The 15,450-nt window shown below is 43.4% G+C and overlaps 1 protein-coding gene across 2 annotated transcripts in view; it reads right to left on the reverse strand.

Moving 5' to 3' along the window:
- POLR3A (RNA polymerase III subunit A) overlaps positions 1-15,450 on the reverse strand; it is a 51,571-nt gene that overhangs the window by 13,178 nt on the left and 22,943 nt on the right. For both annotated transcript variants that reach the window (XM_043596680.1, XM_043596679.1), the window contains 8 exons: positions 14,765-14,892; positions 14,297-14,435; positions 12,876-13,040; positions 9,359-9,531; positions 5,670-5,781; positions 3,841-3,959; positions 2,572-2,709; positions 585-755 (listed from right to left, as the gene is read on the reverse strand). In XM_043596680.1, coding sequence (XP_043452615.1) covers positions 585-755; positions 2,572-2,709; positions 3,841-3,959; positions 5,670-5,781; positions 9,359-9,531; positions 12,876-13,040; positions 14,297-14,435; positions 14,765-14,892 — 1,145 coding nt within the window. The remainder of the gene's footprint in view (positions 1-584; positions 756-2,571; positions 2,710-3,840; positions 3,960-5,669; positions 5,782-9,358; positions 9,532-12,875; positions 13,041-14,296; positions 14,436-14,764; positions 14,893-15,450) is intronic.

Raw genomic sequence — 15,450 nt, forward strand, 5'->3', positions numbered from 1 at the left:
AAACCCCAAACATTTCAGGAGTGAAACTACTCCCCTACCCCAAAGCTCACGGGAGTCCCCCAAAGTTTTAAAGGCTGCATATTACCCTAATATATGGGCAAAAGGTGCTAGAAAAACATTCTTGGTACATTTAAGTCATTTCTGTTGGGCAAATTCCTATAAGTGGAATTGCTGGGTCAAAAGACACCCACATATAAATTCAGATTAGTATTGTCAAACTACCTTTCAAAAAGGTTTTTTAAAATATACCCCTAGTTAAAGCATGTGCTTTAGTAAAAGCTTAAAGCTTGCTTCTTAACACCCACGACTTTTAACACTGGCTGGTAACATGCTTCACTAGATAGAAACCAAAGCCCTCTTCTGTTGGCATTGGATTACTACCAATACTAGACTTTGAAATTGAAAAAATATTTTTCCTTCAAATTTGGGGAAATTATGCAGGGTAACACAAGACGAAAAATACTACCGGTGGCTGGATAGATATAACTCGAGTATTAACTGTGTGTGATACTCCAAAGGATGCCTCCGTTGTAAACACACGTCCTTGGAAACACTCTAACCCCAGATATAATGCTAAATCTTACTTTGATGTTGTCCAGAACCCTTTTGAACTCTAAAGGTTCATCTTTTCCCTCCATAGCTGCAGGATCCAAGCCATCTCCCCCGTAAATGAACTGGATAATATCACCCGTAGAGCTTCGGACTGTCAGATCGTATTGTGAGCAAAGATCTTCAAGGGACTTGACAAGCCTTCTCTGAAGGAAGAGGAGGAGAGGAAACAAACGCTCAGATGCTTTGAGAAGGCCAGTCACATGTGCAGGGGATGAGATCTGCAATGCTAACTTTCAAGGTTACCAGCACTTTCATCATTTAAAATATTTTATTAGAAATCCCTTAAAAAAGAGTCCCCTGGCCCTTTGGAACAGCAAGCCCAGAAGTGACCCGTAAGCCTGTGCAGTGGGATTCAGAATATGCCCAACCTCGAGTGCTTTAGTGTGTTTTTGAATACATGTAATTTAAGGCCCATCACCCCCAAAGGATTCTGTAAACACTAACTGTTTTCCTAGGCCCTTTTGCCTCTTCCCTCTCTTTCTCCCTAAGGTATAAATTAATGCAACAGCTTTACATTTCTAAACACAACTGAATCCAGGACCCCTGTGGGTGGACTTCAATATGAATTACAGAGGATCTCAGGTGCATACCCCCTTCTGGGACCCAGGGGGAAGAAAAGAGAACAGGGATGGCATTGTGTCTGAACCAGCAGGCAGCAGCCATTTCTCACATCTGCTTAGGGAGAACCTTCCACCAGTAGAATGCTCCAGCCAGCAGTGGTGCAGTGAATTAAAGAGAAAGAAATCTTCCTCCAGGCAACCTCAAAACAAAAATCCCTCGTGCCAGAACTAATTTGTTCTAAGTTAACACACTGCTCTGGGAAAGTCATCCTCTCTACTTCAAAAAGGTAAAGTAAAAAAATACAGTCAAAAGACATTCTGGCAAGAGTGGTAAAAGCATTTCACAGTCTGTTGGGTTTTTGACAAAAGCAGCACACTCCAAAACTGAAGGGCAATTTCCCATCAAAACATGATGAAAAGGGGAAGTATTGATGAGGACACACACATATTTATGGAAATAGCTATTTCTATGGACTCCAGTCTGCTCTCACCTTCATCAACCTTGTTTGCTCTGCCTGTCTTATTCACACCTCTGGTTGATCAGTTCTGCTTTCCCAGCCTGCAAAGGGCTGTGCTTCTTAAACTGGGATCCACAGTGGAGACAAAGGGGACTCAAAGCCACAGCAAGTTCACAGCCTAGCAACTGGGAGATTTGACTTTATCTGATGTTATAAGGAGATAGGAACATTGAAAAAATATAAAAGCAAACACAGGTCATGGAAGACAGAGGAGAAAATGATAATCAGGGAATGAAATGAAATCCTCTGCTTGTGGTCTTATATAAGGAAGAATGAAGTCGGGATGTGTTTTTACTTGTCTGCCATTAGGGATATTTTTATGGCGGTCTGAGAAGCATGGGAACAGGAAGCCCTCTAGTTTCATCCTGTCGCCCTGAGCCTACTGTCCCGGAGCTGCACATATGATGGAGAGCCATCCCTCCAAGTGTCCAAGACCTCCTGCAGGCACCGGAGTAAGTTCTTGGAGTCAGTTAAAATTAAAAAACAAGAGGCTACATAAATAGTTGCCAAGTGAGAAGCAGAGTCCTCTCAATCATTGGGACGTAGGTACTGTCATCCACATCTTCATGGATTAGGAAACAGAGGCCCAGTGAGGCTCAGTAACGTGTCCCCGGATACACTTCCAGTCCACGTTCTCAGTACAGCTTTGGTGAGTGTGGCCCTGGCCTGGTCTGAATCACTTAAGGCATAAGGGATAAAGTGAACATATTACCTTTTTATGCTGTTTATTTCCAGGGCTCCCGCATTTCCCAATTATTCTTTTTAAATACTAAGACTCGATACGTGACAGTTCATGTACAAAATATGTAAACACTCAGCAGTCAAAATCCTCGGAACCCTGTCCTGCTCTGCCGCTAATGGCCTACATTTCTTCAAATTACCTGCATGTATCCCGTTTCAGCAGTCTTTACGGCTGTGTCGACTAGACCTTCCCGGCCAGCCATTGTGTGGAAGAAAAACTCGGTCGGCGTCAAACCGGAATAAAAGCTATTAGCCACAAAGCCTTTGGCAGCTGGGAGCTAAAGAGAGGTGGGGAAAAAAGAAAAGCCAGACAAAAAAACCTTCAAGGTCCACAACTTCAAACCTCATTCAAATCACAAAATGCCCCACCTTTAGACTATATATACCTGGCCAATGCACGCTTATGAAGGGGCAGACTTTACACGCCCTTTCTGAAAGGAGAAAGAACTTGGCATAAACCATCCTTCCCAGAGACAAGGAGGGTGAGCTCCCAGGCAGGGCAGGTGCTGGTGCTGGTGCCAGTGGCAGGCAAGTGGACCAAGCAGTTTGAATGCCCCCAGCCTCCCCTTTAAATGTGTCAGGCTCCCTTAGAACTCTGAGCCTGACATGCACAGATGGGCACCATTCCAGTGACCACTTGGCTCTCTGACTTCTAGTGAATTCTGATCTTGGACAGAGTCCCTAAAATGTTCCTCAGACTGTATGATACAGAAAATACCTACACATTCCCAGTACAGCAGTCCTGTCTCCCCGGGAGGGGGGGGGGGGCGGCGTGTGGCTGGACAGAAACCCCACAGTCCCATAGGATAAGAGCAGCTGCAGTATCTGTGCTTTAATGGGAATAAGAGCTGATTCCAAATCCAGAAGCTGAGTGACCAAACCTACTCTAAGTTCCTCACCTAGACTTAAAAGTTGTCTGTCCTGAGTCCCATAAGAAGCCTAGCACAGATTTGTCTATTTCTGCTTATACCAGTGCCCAAACCACCAGCACCACTGAAACCCAGAGGTCATTTAAAAACCGAGTTTGAGAAGTCGAGAGGAAAATCTGGACTTTCCTGGTCGTTTTAGTGTGGTTCATATTATCACTATTTTAAAATCCCCATACTTTGATGTCAGTGTTCCCATAATCACACATTGATCAGACATGAGGTATCTATAGATTTTGATTATTGGAAAGGACCTTGAAATCCTCCCTCTTGGAGAGAAAACAAGAGGGCATTGATCAAGTTTGGTAGCAGCAAATCTAACAAGGCTCCCACACGACTCTGTAGGGGTTGGAGAGGGAAGGCCCCAGAGGAGCCCACCCACACATGCCCCCTCTGGGAGCGCTGGCAGCACAGGGCTCCCAATACTCTTCCGCACTCCCCACAGTTGCCCTCCAAAGTTCTGTCTTAACCACTACTACTTACCTTTGAGTGTTTTTCAAAGTGAGGCAAGGACCTGTTTTCAAAGCCATCTGGCACTCGAGAGCCACTGATGGCTTGCTGTCCTACACAGGCAATCATCTGTGATATGTTAATGAAAGAACCTGGGGAAACAGGTCAGGAATGTAACGTTTACCGAACCACGTTAATTAAGCACAAGAAGATCCATGGGATAAAACAGAAATATGACAGCGCAGGCTCACGGTCTAGGGACAGTAAGAGCCAGAACGAGAATAATACAGGGTGGAGCCCTCAGCAACAGAACAAAAGCGGAGGGAGAGCTGCAGGGCTCAGCAGGGAGTGTAAGCACTTTGGGGCTGGAGCAAAGACTTGCAGGGAAGAGTCTGCCACCAGGCTGAACTTCTGGAGGACATTACAATGTGGATATAAGAAGGGATGAGGGGAGAGATTCCAAAGAAAGTGGAAAAGTGGGAAGCAAAGACACAGGAATGGGAAAGTGGGGGGCATGCTCATCAGGAGCAGGAAGGTGAACACTGCAGGGGGCGGGAGGGAAGCAGCAAAGTTGGACTTTATTCTGCCAAAAAAATTTACAGAAATAGAAGCATGGAGGTTTTGAATCTGAATGCAGTACCATGAAACTTAACGCTTTAGGTCCTAGACAACTATGAAATTAAAGCATTTACCATATCACTAAATACATTAATTTAGAAAGCTTTTTTAATTTTTTATTATTTTTTTAATTTTTATTTTTTTAACATCTATTTATTTTTGAGACAGAGAGAGACAGAGCATGAATGGGGGAGGATCAGAGACAGAGGGAGACACAGAATCTGAAGCAGGCTCCAGGCTCTGAGCTGTTAGCACAGAGCACGACGTGGGCTCAGAGCCTGGAGCCTACTTTGGATTCTGTGTCTCCCTCTCTCTCTGCCCCTCCCCTGCTAATGCTCTGTTTCTGTCTCTCAAAAATTAAGTAAACGTTAAAAAAATTAAAAAAAAATAGGGGGGCGCCTGGGTGGCTCAGTTGGTTGGGCGACCGACTTCGGCTCACGTCATGATCTCGCAGTTTGTGAGTTTGAGCCCTGCGTCGGGCTCTGTGCTAACAGCTCAGAGCCTCGAGCCTACTTTGGATTCTGTGTCTCCCCCTCTCTCTACCCCTCCCCTGCTCATGCTCTGTGTCTCTCTGTCTCTCAATAATAAGCGTTAAAAAAAATAATTTAAAAAAATTAAAAAAAAAATAGGAGTTAAATGTCTAAGATGTAAATAATTCTCTTTCTATACCTAGGATTTAAAAAGATATGCTCTGGGGCACCTGAGTGGCTCAGTTGGTTGAGCGTCCAACTTCAGCTCAGGTCATTATCTCACGGCTCATGGGTTCCAGTCCCATGTCGGGCTCTGTGCTGACAGCTCAGAGCCTGGAGCCTGCTTCAGATTTTGTGTCTCCTCTCTCTCAAAAATAAATATACATTAAAAAAATTTTTTTAATAAAAAAATATATGCCTTTATATATACTTTTTAATATGTACATATTTATATATTAAATATACATATATTTATTTTTCGAGAGAGACAGAGGACACGAGTGGGGTAGGGGTAGAGACAGAGGAAACAGAGAATCCCAGGCAGACTCTGTGCTAAGAGCACGGAGCCGGACACGGGGCTCTGACTTACAAGCCTCAAGGATCGTGACTTCAGCTGAAACCAAGAGTCGGATGCTTAACCAACAGACCCACCCAGGTGCCCCAAGACATACCCTTATAAATGAACGGTCTGAAATTACTCCTGCATTTTCTGGGAGAAAACCTGTCAACCCATACAGAGAATGCAATGAGGGCAGTTGGTGGAGGAGCGCACACCTTTGGAGCCGCACAGAGCCATGGTGAGGGGGCTATTGCTCTTATCCAGTTCCCGGAGGCAGGCACTGCCCGCATGGTCGCGGATCACAGACAGCTCCTTCAGGATCAGAGCCTGGAGGGAAAAAGCGAGGTGCATGAGGACTCTGCTGATTACCAACATTCAACCTGACATTTATTTATTTATTTTATTTTATTTATTTATTTTTTCAACCTGACATTTAATGAAATCTGACAAAATTTAAGCCAGATGTCAGATTTCCAATAGAGAAAGGGTTTCGAGCTCTTGAAGATCAATATGCCTTATATAAAGACCCTAACCTTCCATGAGGAAGGAAAGGTTCCAAATCAGTGTTTAAGGTAAAAATGATTAGTAACAAAGTCTTGAAAAATCCTTTAAATGGCCCCTAAGGCAGAAAGTATATAGCATGTGTACAGCATCCTCTACAATATGTCTGTATACATATCAACTGTACATGCACACGTAGGCCCAAATACACTTAGGAACAGAAGCTACCGTGTAGTATGTAGTAATGGAAAACTGTTTATGCTAATTCTAAAATTTACCTCTTATTTTTACTTTCCAAGCACACATGTGAATTCCCACAAGTTAAGCGTGTGATGAGGTGACTCTACAGGAATATTCTAGTCCACGAGCTCATCCACAAGGTGTCCTTTCTCAGCTCACAGAGAGGGTGCTAAATCAGTTACGAGTCATGGTTCCACTAAAAACAAATGCTGCTGGAGCCTCAAGTAAATTCCTAAGTAAGTGCCAGTGAGGAACATCCATTTCTCTCTCTCTCTCTCAAGACTTAGAGAGATTAATCAAAAAACTGCTAGAACTGATAACATGAATTCAGCAAAGTCGCAGGATATAAAATCAATGTACAGAAATTGGTTGCATTTCTATACACCAATAATGAAGCAGCAGAAAGAGGACTTGCTCTCATTGCAATTGCACCAAAACCCATAAAATACCTAGGGATAAACCTAACCAAAGAAGTGAAAGATCTATATGTTGAAAACTACAGGAAACTTATGAAAGAAATTGAAGAAGACAATTCTGACAATTTTCCTTTTTGGAAAAACATTCCATGCTCATGGATCAGAAGAACAAATATTGTTAAACTGTCAATACTATCCAAAGCAATCCACATGTTCAATGCAATTCCTATCAAAATAACACCAGCATTCTTCACAGAGCTAGAACAAACAATTCTAAAATTTGTATGGAACCAGAAAAGACCCCGAATAGTAAAAGTAATGTTGAAAAAGAAAACCAAAGCTGGGGGCATCACAATTCCGGACTTCAGACTATATTACAAAGCTGTAATCATATGGTACTGGCACAAAAACAGACACATAGATCAATGGAACAGAATAGACAACCCAGAAGTGGACCCACAAATGTATGGCCAACTAATCTTCGACAAAGCAGGAAAGAATATCCAATGGAATAAAGACAATCTCTTCAACAAATGGTGTTGGGAACACTGGACAGCAACATGCAGAAGAATGAACGCAGACCACTTTCTTACCATACACAAAAACAAACTCAAAATGGATGAAAGACCTAAAAATAAGACAAGAAGCCATCAAAATCCTAGAGGAGAAAACAGGCAAAAGACCTCAGCCGCAGCAACTTCTTACTTGATAAAGGCAAGGTAAACAAAAGCAAAAATGAACTACCGGGACCTCATCAAGATAAAAAGCTTCTGCACAGTGAAGGAAACAATCAGCAAAACTGAAGGAATGGGCAACTGAAGGCAACTGAAGGAATGGGAGAAGATTATTTCCAAATGGCATACCAGATAAAGGGTTAGTATCCAAAATCTATAAAGAACTTACCAAATTCAATACCAAAAAACAAATAATCCAGTGAAGAAATGGGCAAAAGAAATGAATAGACACTTTTCCAAAGAAGACATCCAGATAGCTAATAGACACATGAAAAGAAGCTCAACATCACTCATCATCAAGAAAATACAAATCAAAACCACAATGAGATACCACCTCACACCTGTTAGGATGGCTAAAATTAACAACTCGGGAAACAACAGATGTTAGCGAGGATGCAGAGAAAGGGGAACTGCCTTTGCACTGTTGATGGGAATGCAAACTGGTGCAGCCACTCTGGAAAACAGTATGGAGGTTCCTAAAAAATTAAAAATAGAACTACCCTACAATCCAGCAAATGCACTACTAAGTATTTATCCAAAGGATACAAAAATGCTGATTCGAAGGAGCACACGCACCCCAATGTTTATTGCAGCACTACTGACAATAGTCAAAGTATGGAAAGCCCAAATGTCCATCGACTGATGACTGGATAAAGATGTGGTGTATATGTATGTGTGTGTATGTACACACACACATACACATACACACACACGATGGACAATTACTTGGCAATCAAAAAGAATGAAATCTTTGCCATTTGCGACAATGTGGATGGAACTCGAGTGTATTATGCTAAGTGAAATAAGTCAGAGAAAGATAAAAATCGTATGATGTCACTCATTTGGAATTTAAGAAACAAAACAGATAAACATAGGCGAAGGGAAGCAAAAATAAGATAAGCAGAGTGAGGGAGACAAACCATAAGAGACTTAAACACAGAGAACAAACTGAGGGTTGCTGGTGGGGTATTGGGTGGGGGGATGGGCTAAATGGGTGATGAACATTAAGGAGGGTATTTGTTGGGATGAGCACTGGGTTTTCATGTAAGTGATAAATCGCTAAATTCTATGACTGAAATCATTACTACACTATATGCTAGCTAACTGGGATTTAAAAAGTAAAAAAATAAATTAAAAGACTCAGTGAGATTAAGAATGAGCTAATGGTGAATGGTGCCTACAACTCTGCTTTCTTCCTATTTCACAAAAAATTCATGTCATCAGAAAATTTCTTATTGCTTATCCATTTTTCCACACTTAGGTGAGTTAAAGCTCTGAGCCATGGGCTGCAGGGGAGACAGAAGAAAGCCAGGTGAAATCCTGGTGCAGTCAGACTGCCGACCCAGGCTGCCTGACAGAATGCAGAGCTCCCAGAGGCTGGTCCTCATTCTGATTCTGACCCTTGCTCGGCACGTTCTCAGCTAACCTAGTTTCTAATGTGACAGGGGAAGCAGATAAGCATGTGATATGAATTTTCCCTCTTCTGTGCCCAAGTCTCTTTTGAAGACCATCCATTGATTTTTATTTTTTTAAAGATTTGATTTTTAAGTAATCTCTATATCCAATGTGGGGCTCAAACCTACAACCCTGAGATCAAGAGCTGCACGCTCTACCGACTGAACCAGCTAGGTGCTCCTTCAAAGACCATCCGTTTAAAGAGCTGCGGTTGCTAGTCTTTACTCCAAAGATGCTAGAAATAGAAAGGGCACAAGCATGTGAGTACCAGTTACAGAAGGGGCCTAAGTGTGACGCTGGAACAAGAGCAGCCCCATGTGGTCAAGTGAACAGATGGCCCTGTTTTCACCACCTAGAACGTGAAAGCTGCTAGGGATGTAAAGGATCTGATTGAAGGCCCTCCCCTTGTTAAACGAGAACACACACATGTCGCACAGGGCTGACCTGGGGCTAAAGGCACTGCCTTTACTTCCTCCTCCCTTCTGCTACCTTCTCTTCAGGCTTGCAGCACAGCCCTGTGGGCATGAAGTGGCTAACCCACCCGAGGAGCAGACTCACCTCTAGAGTCTCCTCAGCGGTGCAACCAGGCTGCTGCTGCAGCTTTCCTGTGTTTAGGGCTTCAATGTATTCATCACATTTTTTATAGCCAGCATTCAGCAACTCATACTTGGCCTTTAGCAACCCTTGACCAGGTGTGACGTCACCAATCCCGATGGAGAATCCACGGTTGGCTGCAGAATAGTCGGCAGGTAGAGCAGAAAGAGAGTGCCATGGATGTTAGTCAACCCACTATATACAAACCAGTTTATACCTTGAGAGAATATATCATGACCCAATTAAATAAAAATGTATCAGTCTGTAGAGAGTTACATCAAAATGACCAAGACTCACTGAATCCTGTCAGAGACGTTACAACCCAGTGGGGAGCAAGTACTGTCCCCAACTAACTATAATATACAGCAGACCAATATTAAATACCAAAAAGCAGCTGGACAAAGTCAGCAATGGAAAACGAGCCATCTGACTTCTTGTTCTAAGACATCATCTCAGATACCTTTCTGCCCACACCCCCTTCCTTCTTCAGAAATCCTCCCCAAACACAGAAAAACCCCACCTTTGAGGGAACTACACATGGTCAATAATCCCAACGCTAACATATGTAGAAAATGGGTGGATGAGAGGCACCTGGCTTAGCAGGGTGGGGAAGGGACACCTAAGAGTGGCTGTGGAAATGAGGACCCATGAGTCTGGAAATGCTCAGAAACTATACTGCCAGCTTCTGCAGATGCTGGAGACAACGTATGTGTTGGGAGATAAGGAAACCTGATGGAAAACCAGTATTTTCCTGTGGAAGATGAGACTTTATGTCCCAGTATACGGAATTAGAGAGCTCTAGACTGAGGGATCCTAAGTGCAAACAGAGAGGGAGGACTGTAAAGTAGGGCATGAGGTCTGTATATACCATGACTGTGATTCCTTAGTCCCTTTCCCTGGCCACATCCCAGAATCCTGAGAAGCAGGTCTCAACTTTGGGTGGGAGACTGAGAGTGGAAGATATGTCCCTGGAGAAACCAAGCCTCCCTAGAGAAAAGTATTACTGACAGGGCTATTTGGTAGTTCCTCAATGAAAACGTTGCCTTGCAGCTCAATCAAGGGGCTGAGAAGTCCATCAACCAACAGGCTCCATCCATTTCCAATCGGTGTTTGGTGTCTCACTCCCCAAAATATGAATGGATAGCCAGGGACCGCCAGATTAAAAAAAAAACATAACGTTTATTTGTTTTTGAGAGAGAGAGAGAGAGAGAGAGAGAGAGAGACAGAGCACAAGTGGGGGAGGAGCAGAGAGAAGGAGACACAATCTGAAGCAGGCTCCAAGCTCCGAGCTATCAGCACAGAGTCCAACGCAGGGCTCGAACTGACAAAATGTGAGATCATGACCTGAGCCAAAGTCTGACGCTTAACCAACTGAGCCAACCAGGTGCCCCTGGGACCACCAGACCTCTGAGGAAAGTCTTCAACATGAAAGACTAAAGACAACAAATGCACAGAAAAACAAAACTAAAGAGAAAATTCAGGGAGCAGATAAATCTATGAAAAACATTGTCTCTGATAGAGAAGAGGTATCTGGAGATCAAGAACAGGAAGTCTACAAAAAAAAAAAAAAAACAAACCCCAAAATCAAAATCTACCTGCAAATAAGAAACATGGAAAATATAGTTGGAAGTGAAATAAATGATAGTTAAAATAAAAAAAAAAAATCAATAGAGGAATTCACTTAAATTTTTTTTTAACTTTATTTTTGAGAGCGCGAGCATGAATGGGGGAGGGGCAGAGAGCAACTGAGGGGAGGAGAGAAGAATCCCAAGTAGGCTCTGCAATGTCAGCACAGAGCCCAGGGGGAACTCATGAACTGTAAGATCATGACCTGAACCAAAACCAAGAGTTGGATGCATAACCAACTGAGCCACCCAGGTGCCCCGAGGAACTCACTTTTAATTTTTTATTTATGTATTTACTTTTGAGAGAGAAAGAGAGAGAGAGAGGTGTGAGTGGGGGAGGGGCAGAGAGCAAGGGAGACACAGAATCTGAAGCAGGCTCCAGGATCTGAGCTGTCAGCACAGAGCCCAACGTGGGGCTTGAACTCACGGACCATGAGATCATTACCTGAGCTGAAGTTGGCCCACTTAACTGACTCAGCCACCCAGGCACCCCCTAATTTTTTTTTAATGTTTTTTATTTATTTTTGAGAGAGAGAAAAACAGAACGCGAGCAGGGGAGGGGCAGAGAGAGAGGGAGACACAGAATCCGAAGCAGGCTCCAGGCTCTGAGCTATCAGCAGAGCCCAATGTGGGGCTCAAACTCACAAACTGTGAGATCATGACCTGAGCTGAAGTTGGTCACTTAACTCACTAAGCCACCCAGGTGCCCCTCTAGGAAATCATTTTTAAAAGTTAAACTGAGGGGCACCTGGCTTGCTCAGTTGGTTAAATGTCTTGACTCTTGCTTTCAGCTCAGGTCATGATCTCACGGTTCATGGGATTGAATCCCCCTTACTGGGCTCTTTGCTGACAGTGCTGGAGCCTGCTTGGGATTCTCTTTCTCCCTCTCTCTGCCTCTTCCCCCACCCAAATAAACAAACATTTAAAAAAAAAAAAAAAAAAAGATAAAGTGAATCCAGAAACAAAGAAATGGACAACAGAGAAAAGAAGGTAAGAAAAATCATAGTCAATCTAGAAGCTCTACTTACAAAATGAACAAAAATTCCAAAAAGAACAGAGAAAGTTAAGGTGAGAAAATTATCAAACAAAAACAAAATTTCCACAACCAAAGGACACACGGAGGCAGATTAAGAGAGCTTACAGAGTGCCCAACACAATGAATGAAAAAAAGACTCATACCAAGCGTCTACAGTGTGAACTTCCAGAACCAAGAGGATTTGCAAAGCTTCCAAAATGAAGACACATACAAAAGTTGAAAATAAGAATAGAAATACACTTTCACGGCAACTCTGTAGAGTAGAGCAGTACCTTCAAAATTCTGATGAAAAATAAAATTCAATCCAGAGCTCTATACCCAGCCACACAATCGATCAAGTGTAAGGGTGGAAATGAAACGTTTTTGGGCACGTAAAAACCTGCACGTATGGCATGCTCAGAGATGGGCCAACAAAGGAAACAGAACAGTGCAAGGAGAGAAGGAAAACACAGAGTAACCCAGCAGAGCTGAGCTGTGAGGGCCCAGAGGGCCATAGGTGGAGCGCAGGTACCTTGGAAGCAGCCTGCGGAGGGCCCTTGTCTAACAACCCTGTCTGACTGGCATCGTGGAGCTACTGGGCATTTTGAGACAAGAATTCAAGAGCAAGTTCAAATCTGAAACCAGGCAAGTCAGTACTGAGCTGATCCCATTCTGTAAGTCCCAAATGATTCAGCCTGGAGTAAGTCTCCTTTCTGTGTGCGGGTATGTGTGCGGCATGTGGGGGCTGGGGGAAGGAAACAAAGGTAAAAGAACAAACTAATGCACAGCCCTGAAACCCAAGCAACCACCACCATACGCAGAGGACGCTGGAGATACTCACAGAGGTAGACAGGAGCCAGCCTGGCAAGCCGTGACATTGCATCGGCAGCTTCGTTCTGCCCCCAGTCTCGAAGCAAAATGTAAAAAATATTGTTCTTTGATCCTGATCCCAACGTTCCCTTGTCCATGCTGCCGCTCATCAACTCACTGTTCTGGATGGTAACGTCTGCAAGGACAGCAAAGATTGGGCACTTGAATAATTACTTACTACTCAGCCTCGTTCCAACGTGGGGCAGTGGAGAAAGCATGCTCCCATTATGAAAATTAAAGGAAAGCAAAGCAAAATTCTCTCAAAATTTTTTGAGGGGAAAAAGAGAGAAATCTAGGGACTTTTGAAAAGCATGAAAAGCCCAGTGGTTTACCTTACAGTCCTAACTCTGAAAAGTACTACAGGACCCTCATTTTCAACTGTGAACTATAAGTGACAGCACCAAGCACTTATCCTGTGTCAAAGGGATGTTGTGAGCATCTGGTGAAATCACATGCCACAAACCACTCCATAAACTGTAAAGCACTTTGTTATTCCCCAAGATGATGAAAACTGATGACACCACCATGAAGAGCCTATACAACAAAATGGAATTACATGGAGATGAAACAAAGTACAATCTAAAACAAGAAAGCCAAAACACCTGAAAGACCAGAGGTGTGTTTTCAAAGCAAAGGCTCTAACCCTGAGAAAAATCGGTGCCCTTCAACACATTTACTCTTCATTACAAAAGAGGAATCTTGACCTTCAGAGATTCTGTGGTTCAGTTCTTCAGCACAGAGTCCTGGAGATCCATTTCTTGTCACAAGACCTTGCTAGCAAAGCCCATTCAAAGTCAGTGCCATTCAGAGGAGCCTGCTGGGGAGCTGCTGGTTAGCAGTCTGGGGTGAGCAAGGGAGCTCGTGTCAGAAAGGAAACGCTGGCTGAAAGGCACTGGTCTGTGGACTATACTTTGGGTTGAATTAGTCTGGATGACTCAGATGGTTTAACATTTATATCCTCTTGTGGTTACACCTGATCTTCGTGTTATAAGAAACAAGTTGACCAGGAGGCGATAGAAAAATAATCCCATTATACTTTTAGACAATGAACACATTTTTTGGACATAAAATGATAAATTATATGCCTCATATGATGAGATACTTTCTTATGGCAAAAAGGGGGGGGGGGCAGAATAAAAGAAATTGCATTAATTTACAGACACTAGTCATCTAAAACACATCCAGAGAGGAACATTCTAATCACTGGATCATGTATCTACATGATCTCTACTTTTTAGAGAAATGGGGAATCACAGCTGAGGAGACATACCAACTACACTTCCCTAAAGAATAAACTTCCTGCCTAAGAGAAACATTGCATTTGCTTGCTAAGTGAAGGCAGTCATTGGCCACCTGCTTTCTGCCTGCTCCCACCCTGTTGCTTTGACTCACAGGAATCGTTGACACAGAGATCTTCTCCTTTGCCACAGTACTGCTTTCCCTTGGTTCGGAGATTGGCCCTTACTGGATTGTCATCACTAGGTCTGAGGATGACGCTGAATATCTGCTTTCCTGTCCACAGGGTGACAGGCTGAAGGAGGAAGAAAGTCACAATGTCAGCTGGCTGAGCCTGGTCTGCAGAGTACTCACATGCAAACCTGTACCCGGCATGCCTGGCTCCCGCACAAAGCTTTACTGTCTTAAATGTATAGTTATTTGCATAGAGAGAGAAAGAAAATGCATGCGTACACATGGGGAAGGGACAGAGAGAGGGACAGAGAGAGGGGAGAAAGAATCCCAAGCAGGCTTTGCACTCTCAGTGCAGAGCTTGATCTCATAAACTATGAGATCATGACCCGAGCAGAAACCAAGAGTAAGATGTTTAACCGACTGAGCCACCCGGGTGCTCCCAGCACAAACCTTTAATATTGTAGGTGGTGGAAGGCGAACTTTAATTTTCTCGTCCTTGCCAACTAATATTGAAGCAATGATTTGGCAGGCCTTGGCTCGGTCAAAGAAAGTGTCCTTAAGAGTGAGGAGATAGGCGCCTATGAATGTTGCAAACACCACAAAAAGAAACGGAGTGAATGTGCGAGACAATTACAAGGTTTCAATTTTATTTTTTTTACCTTAAAAAAGTTTATTTATTTTTTGGGGGGGGGAGGCACAAGCAGGGCAAGGGGCAGAGAGAGAGAGGGAGACACAATCTGAAGCAGGCTCCAGGCACTGAGCTGTCAGTACAGAACCCGACGTGGGGCTCAAACTCACAAACTGTGAGATCATGACCTGAGCCGAAGTCAGACGCCTAACTGACTGAGCCACACAGGTGCCCCAAAAGGTTTCGATTTTAAAAGGAATCTGGAATATTGCTAAGGAGTGAGTTAAAACCTATAGCTGCTTGCTGGCTCCGTCTTCCACTAGAATCTAAGCTCCACAAGGGACTTTGACTCACTGTCCTATCTCCAGTGCTTAGAAAACTGTCTAGTGCATGTCAGGAGCTGAACAAATGCTTACTGATTCAATGAATAACCAGCCAATCCAAAATCTCTCAAGCAGATTCAGAATCAAACATAGTAAACAACAGAATTAAACACATGAAATTAAAT

This window comes from Prionailurus bengalensis, chromosome D2 (assembly GCF_016509475.1).
Source record: "Prionailurus bengalensis isolate Pbe53 chromosome D2, Fcat_Pben_1.1_paternal_pri, whole genome shotgun sequence".
In the NCBI taxonomy this organism is placed as follows: Eukaryota; Metazoa; Chordata; class Mammalia; order Carnivora; family Felidae; genus Prionailurus; species Prionailurus bengalensis.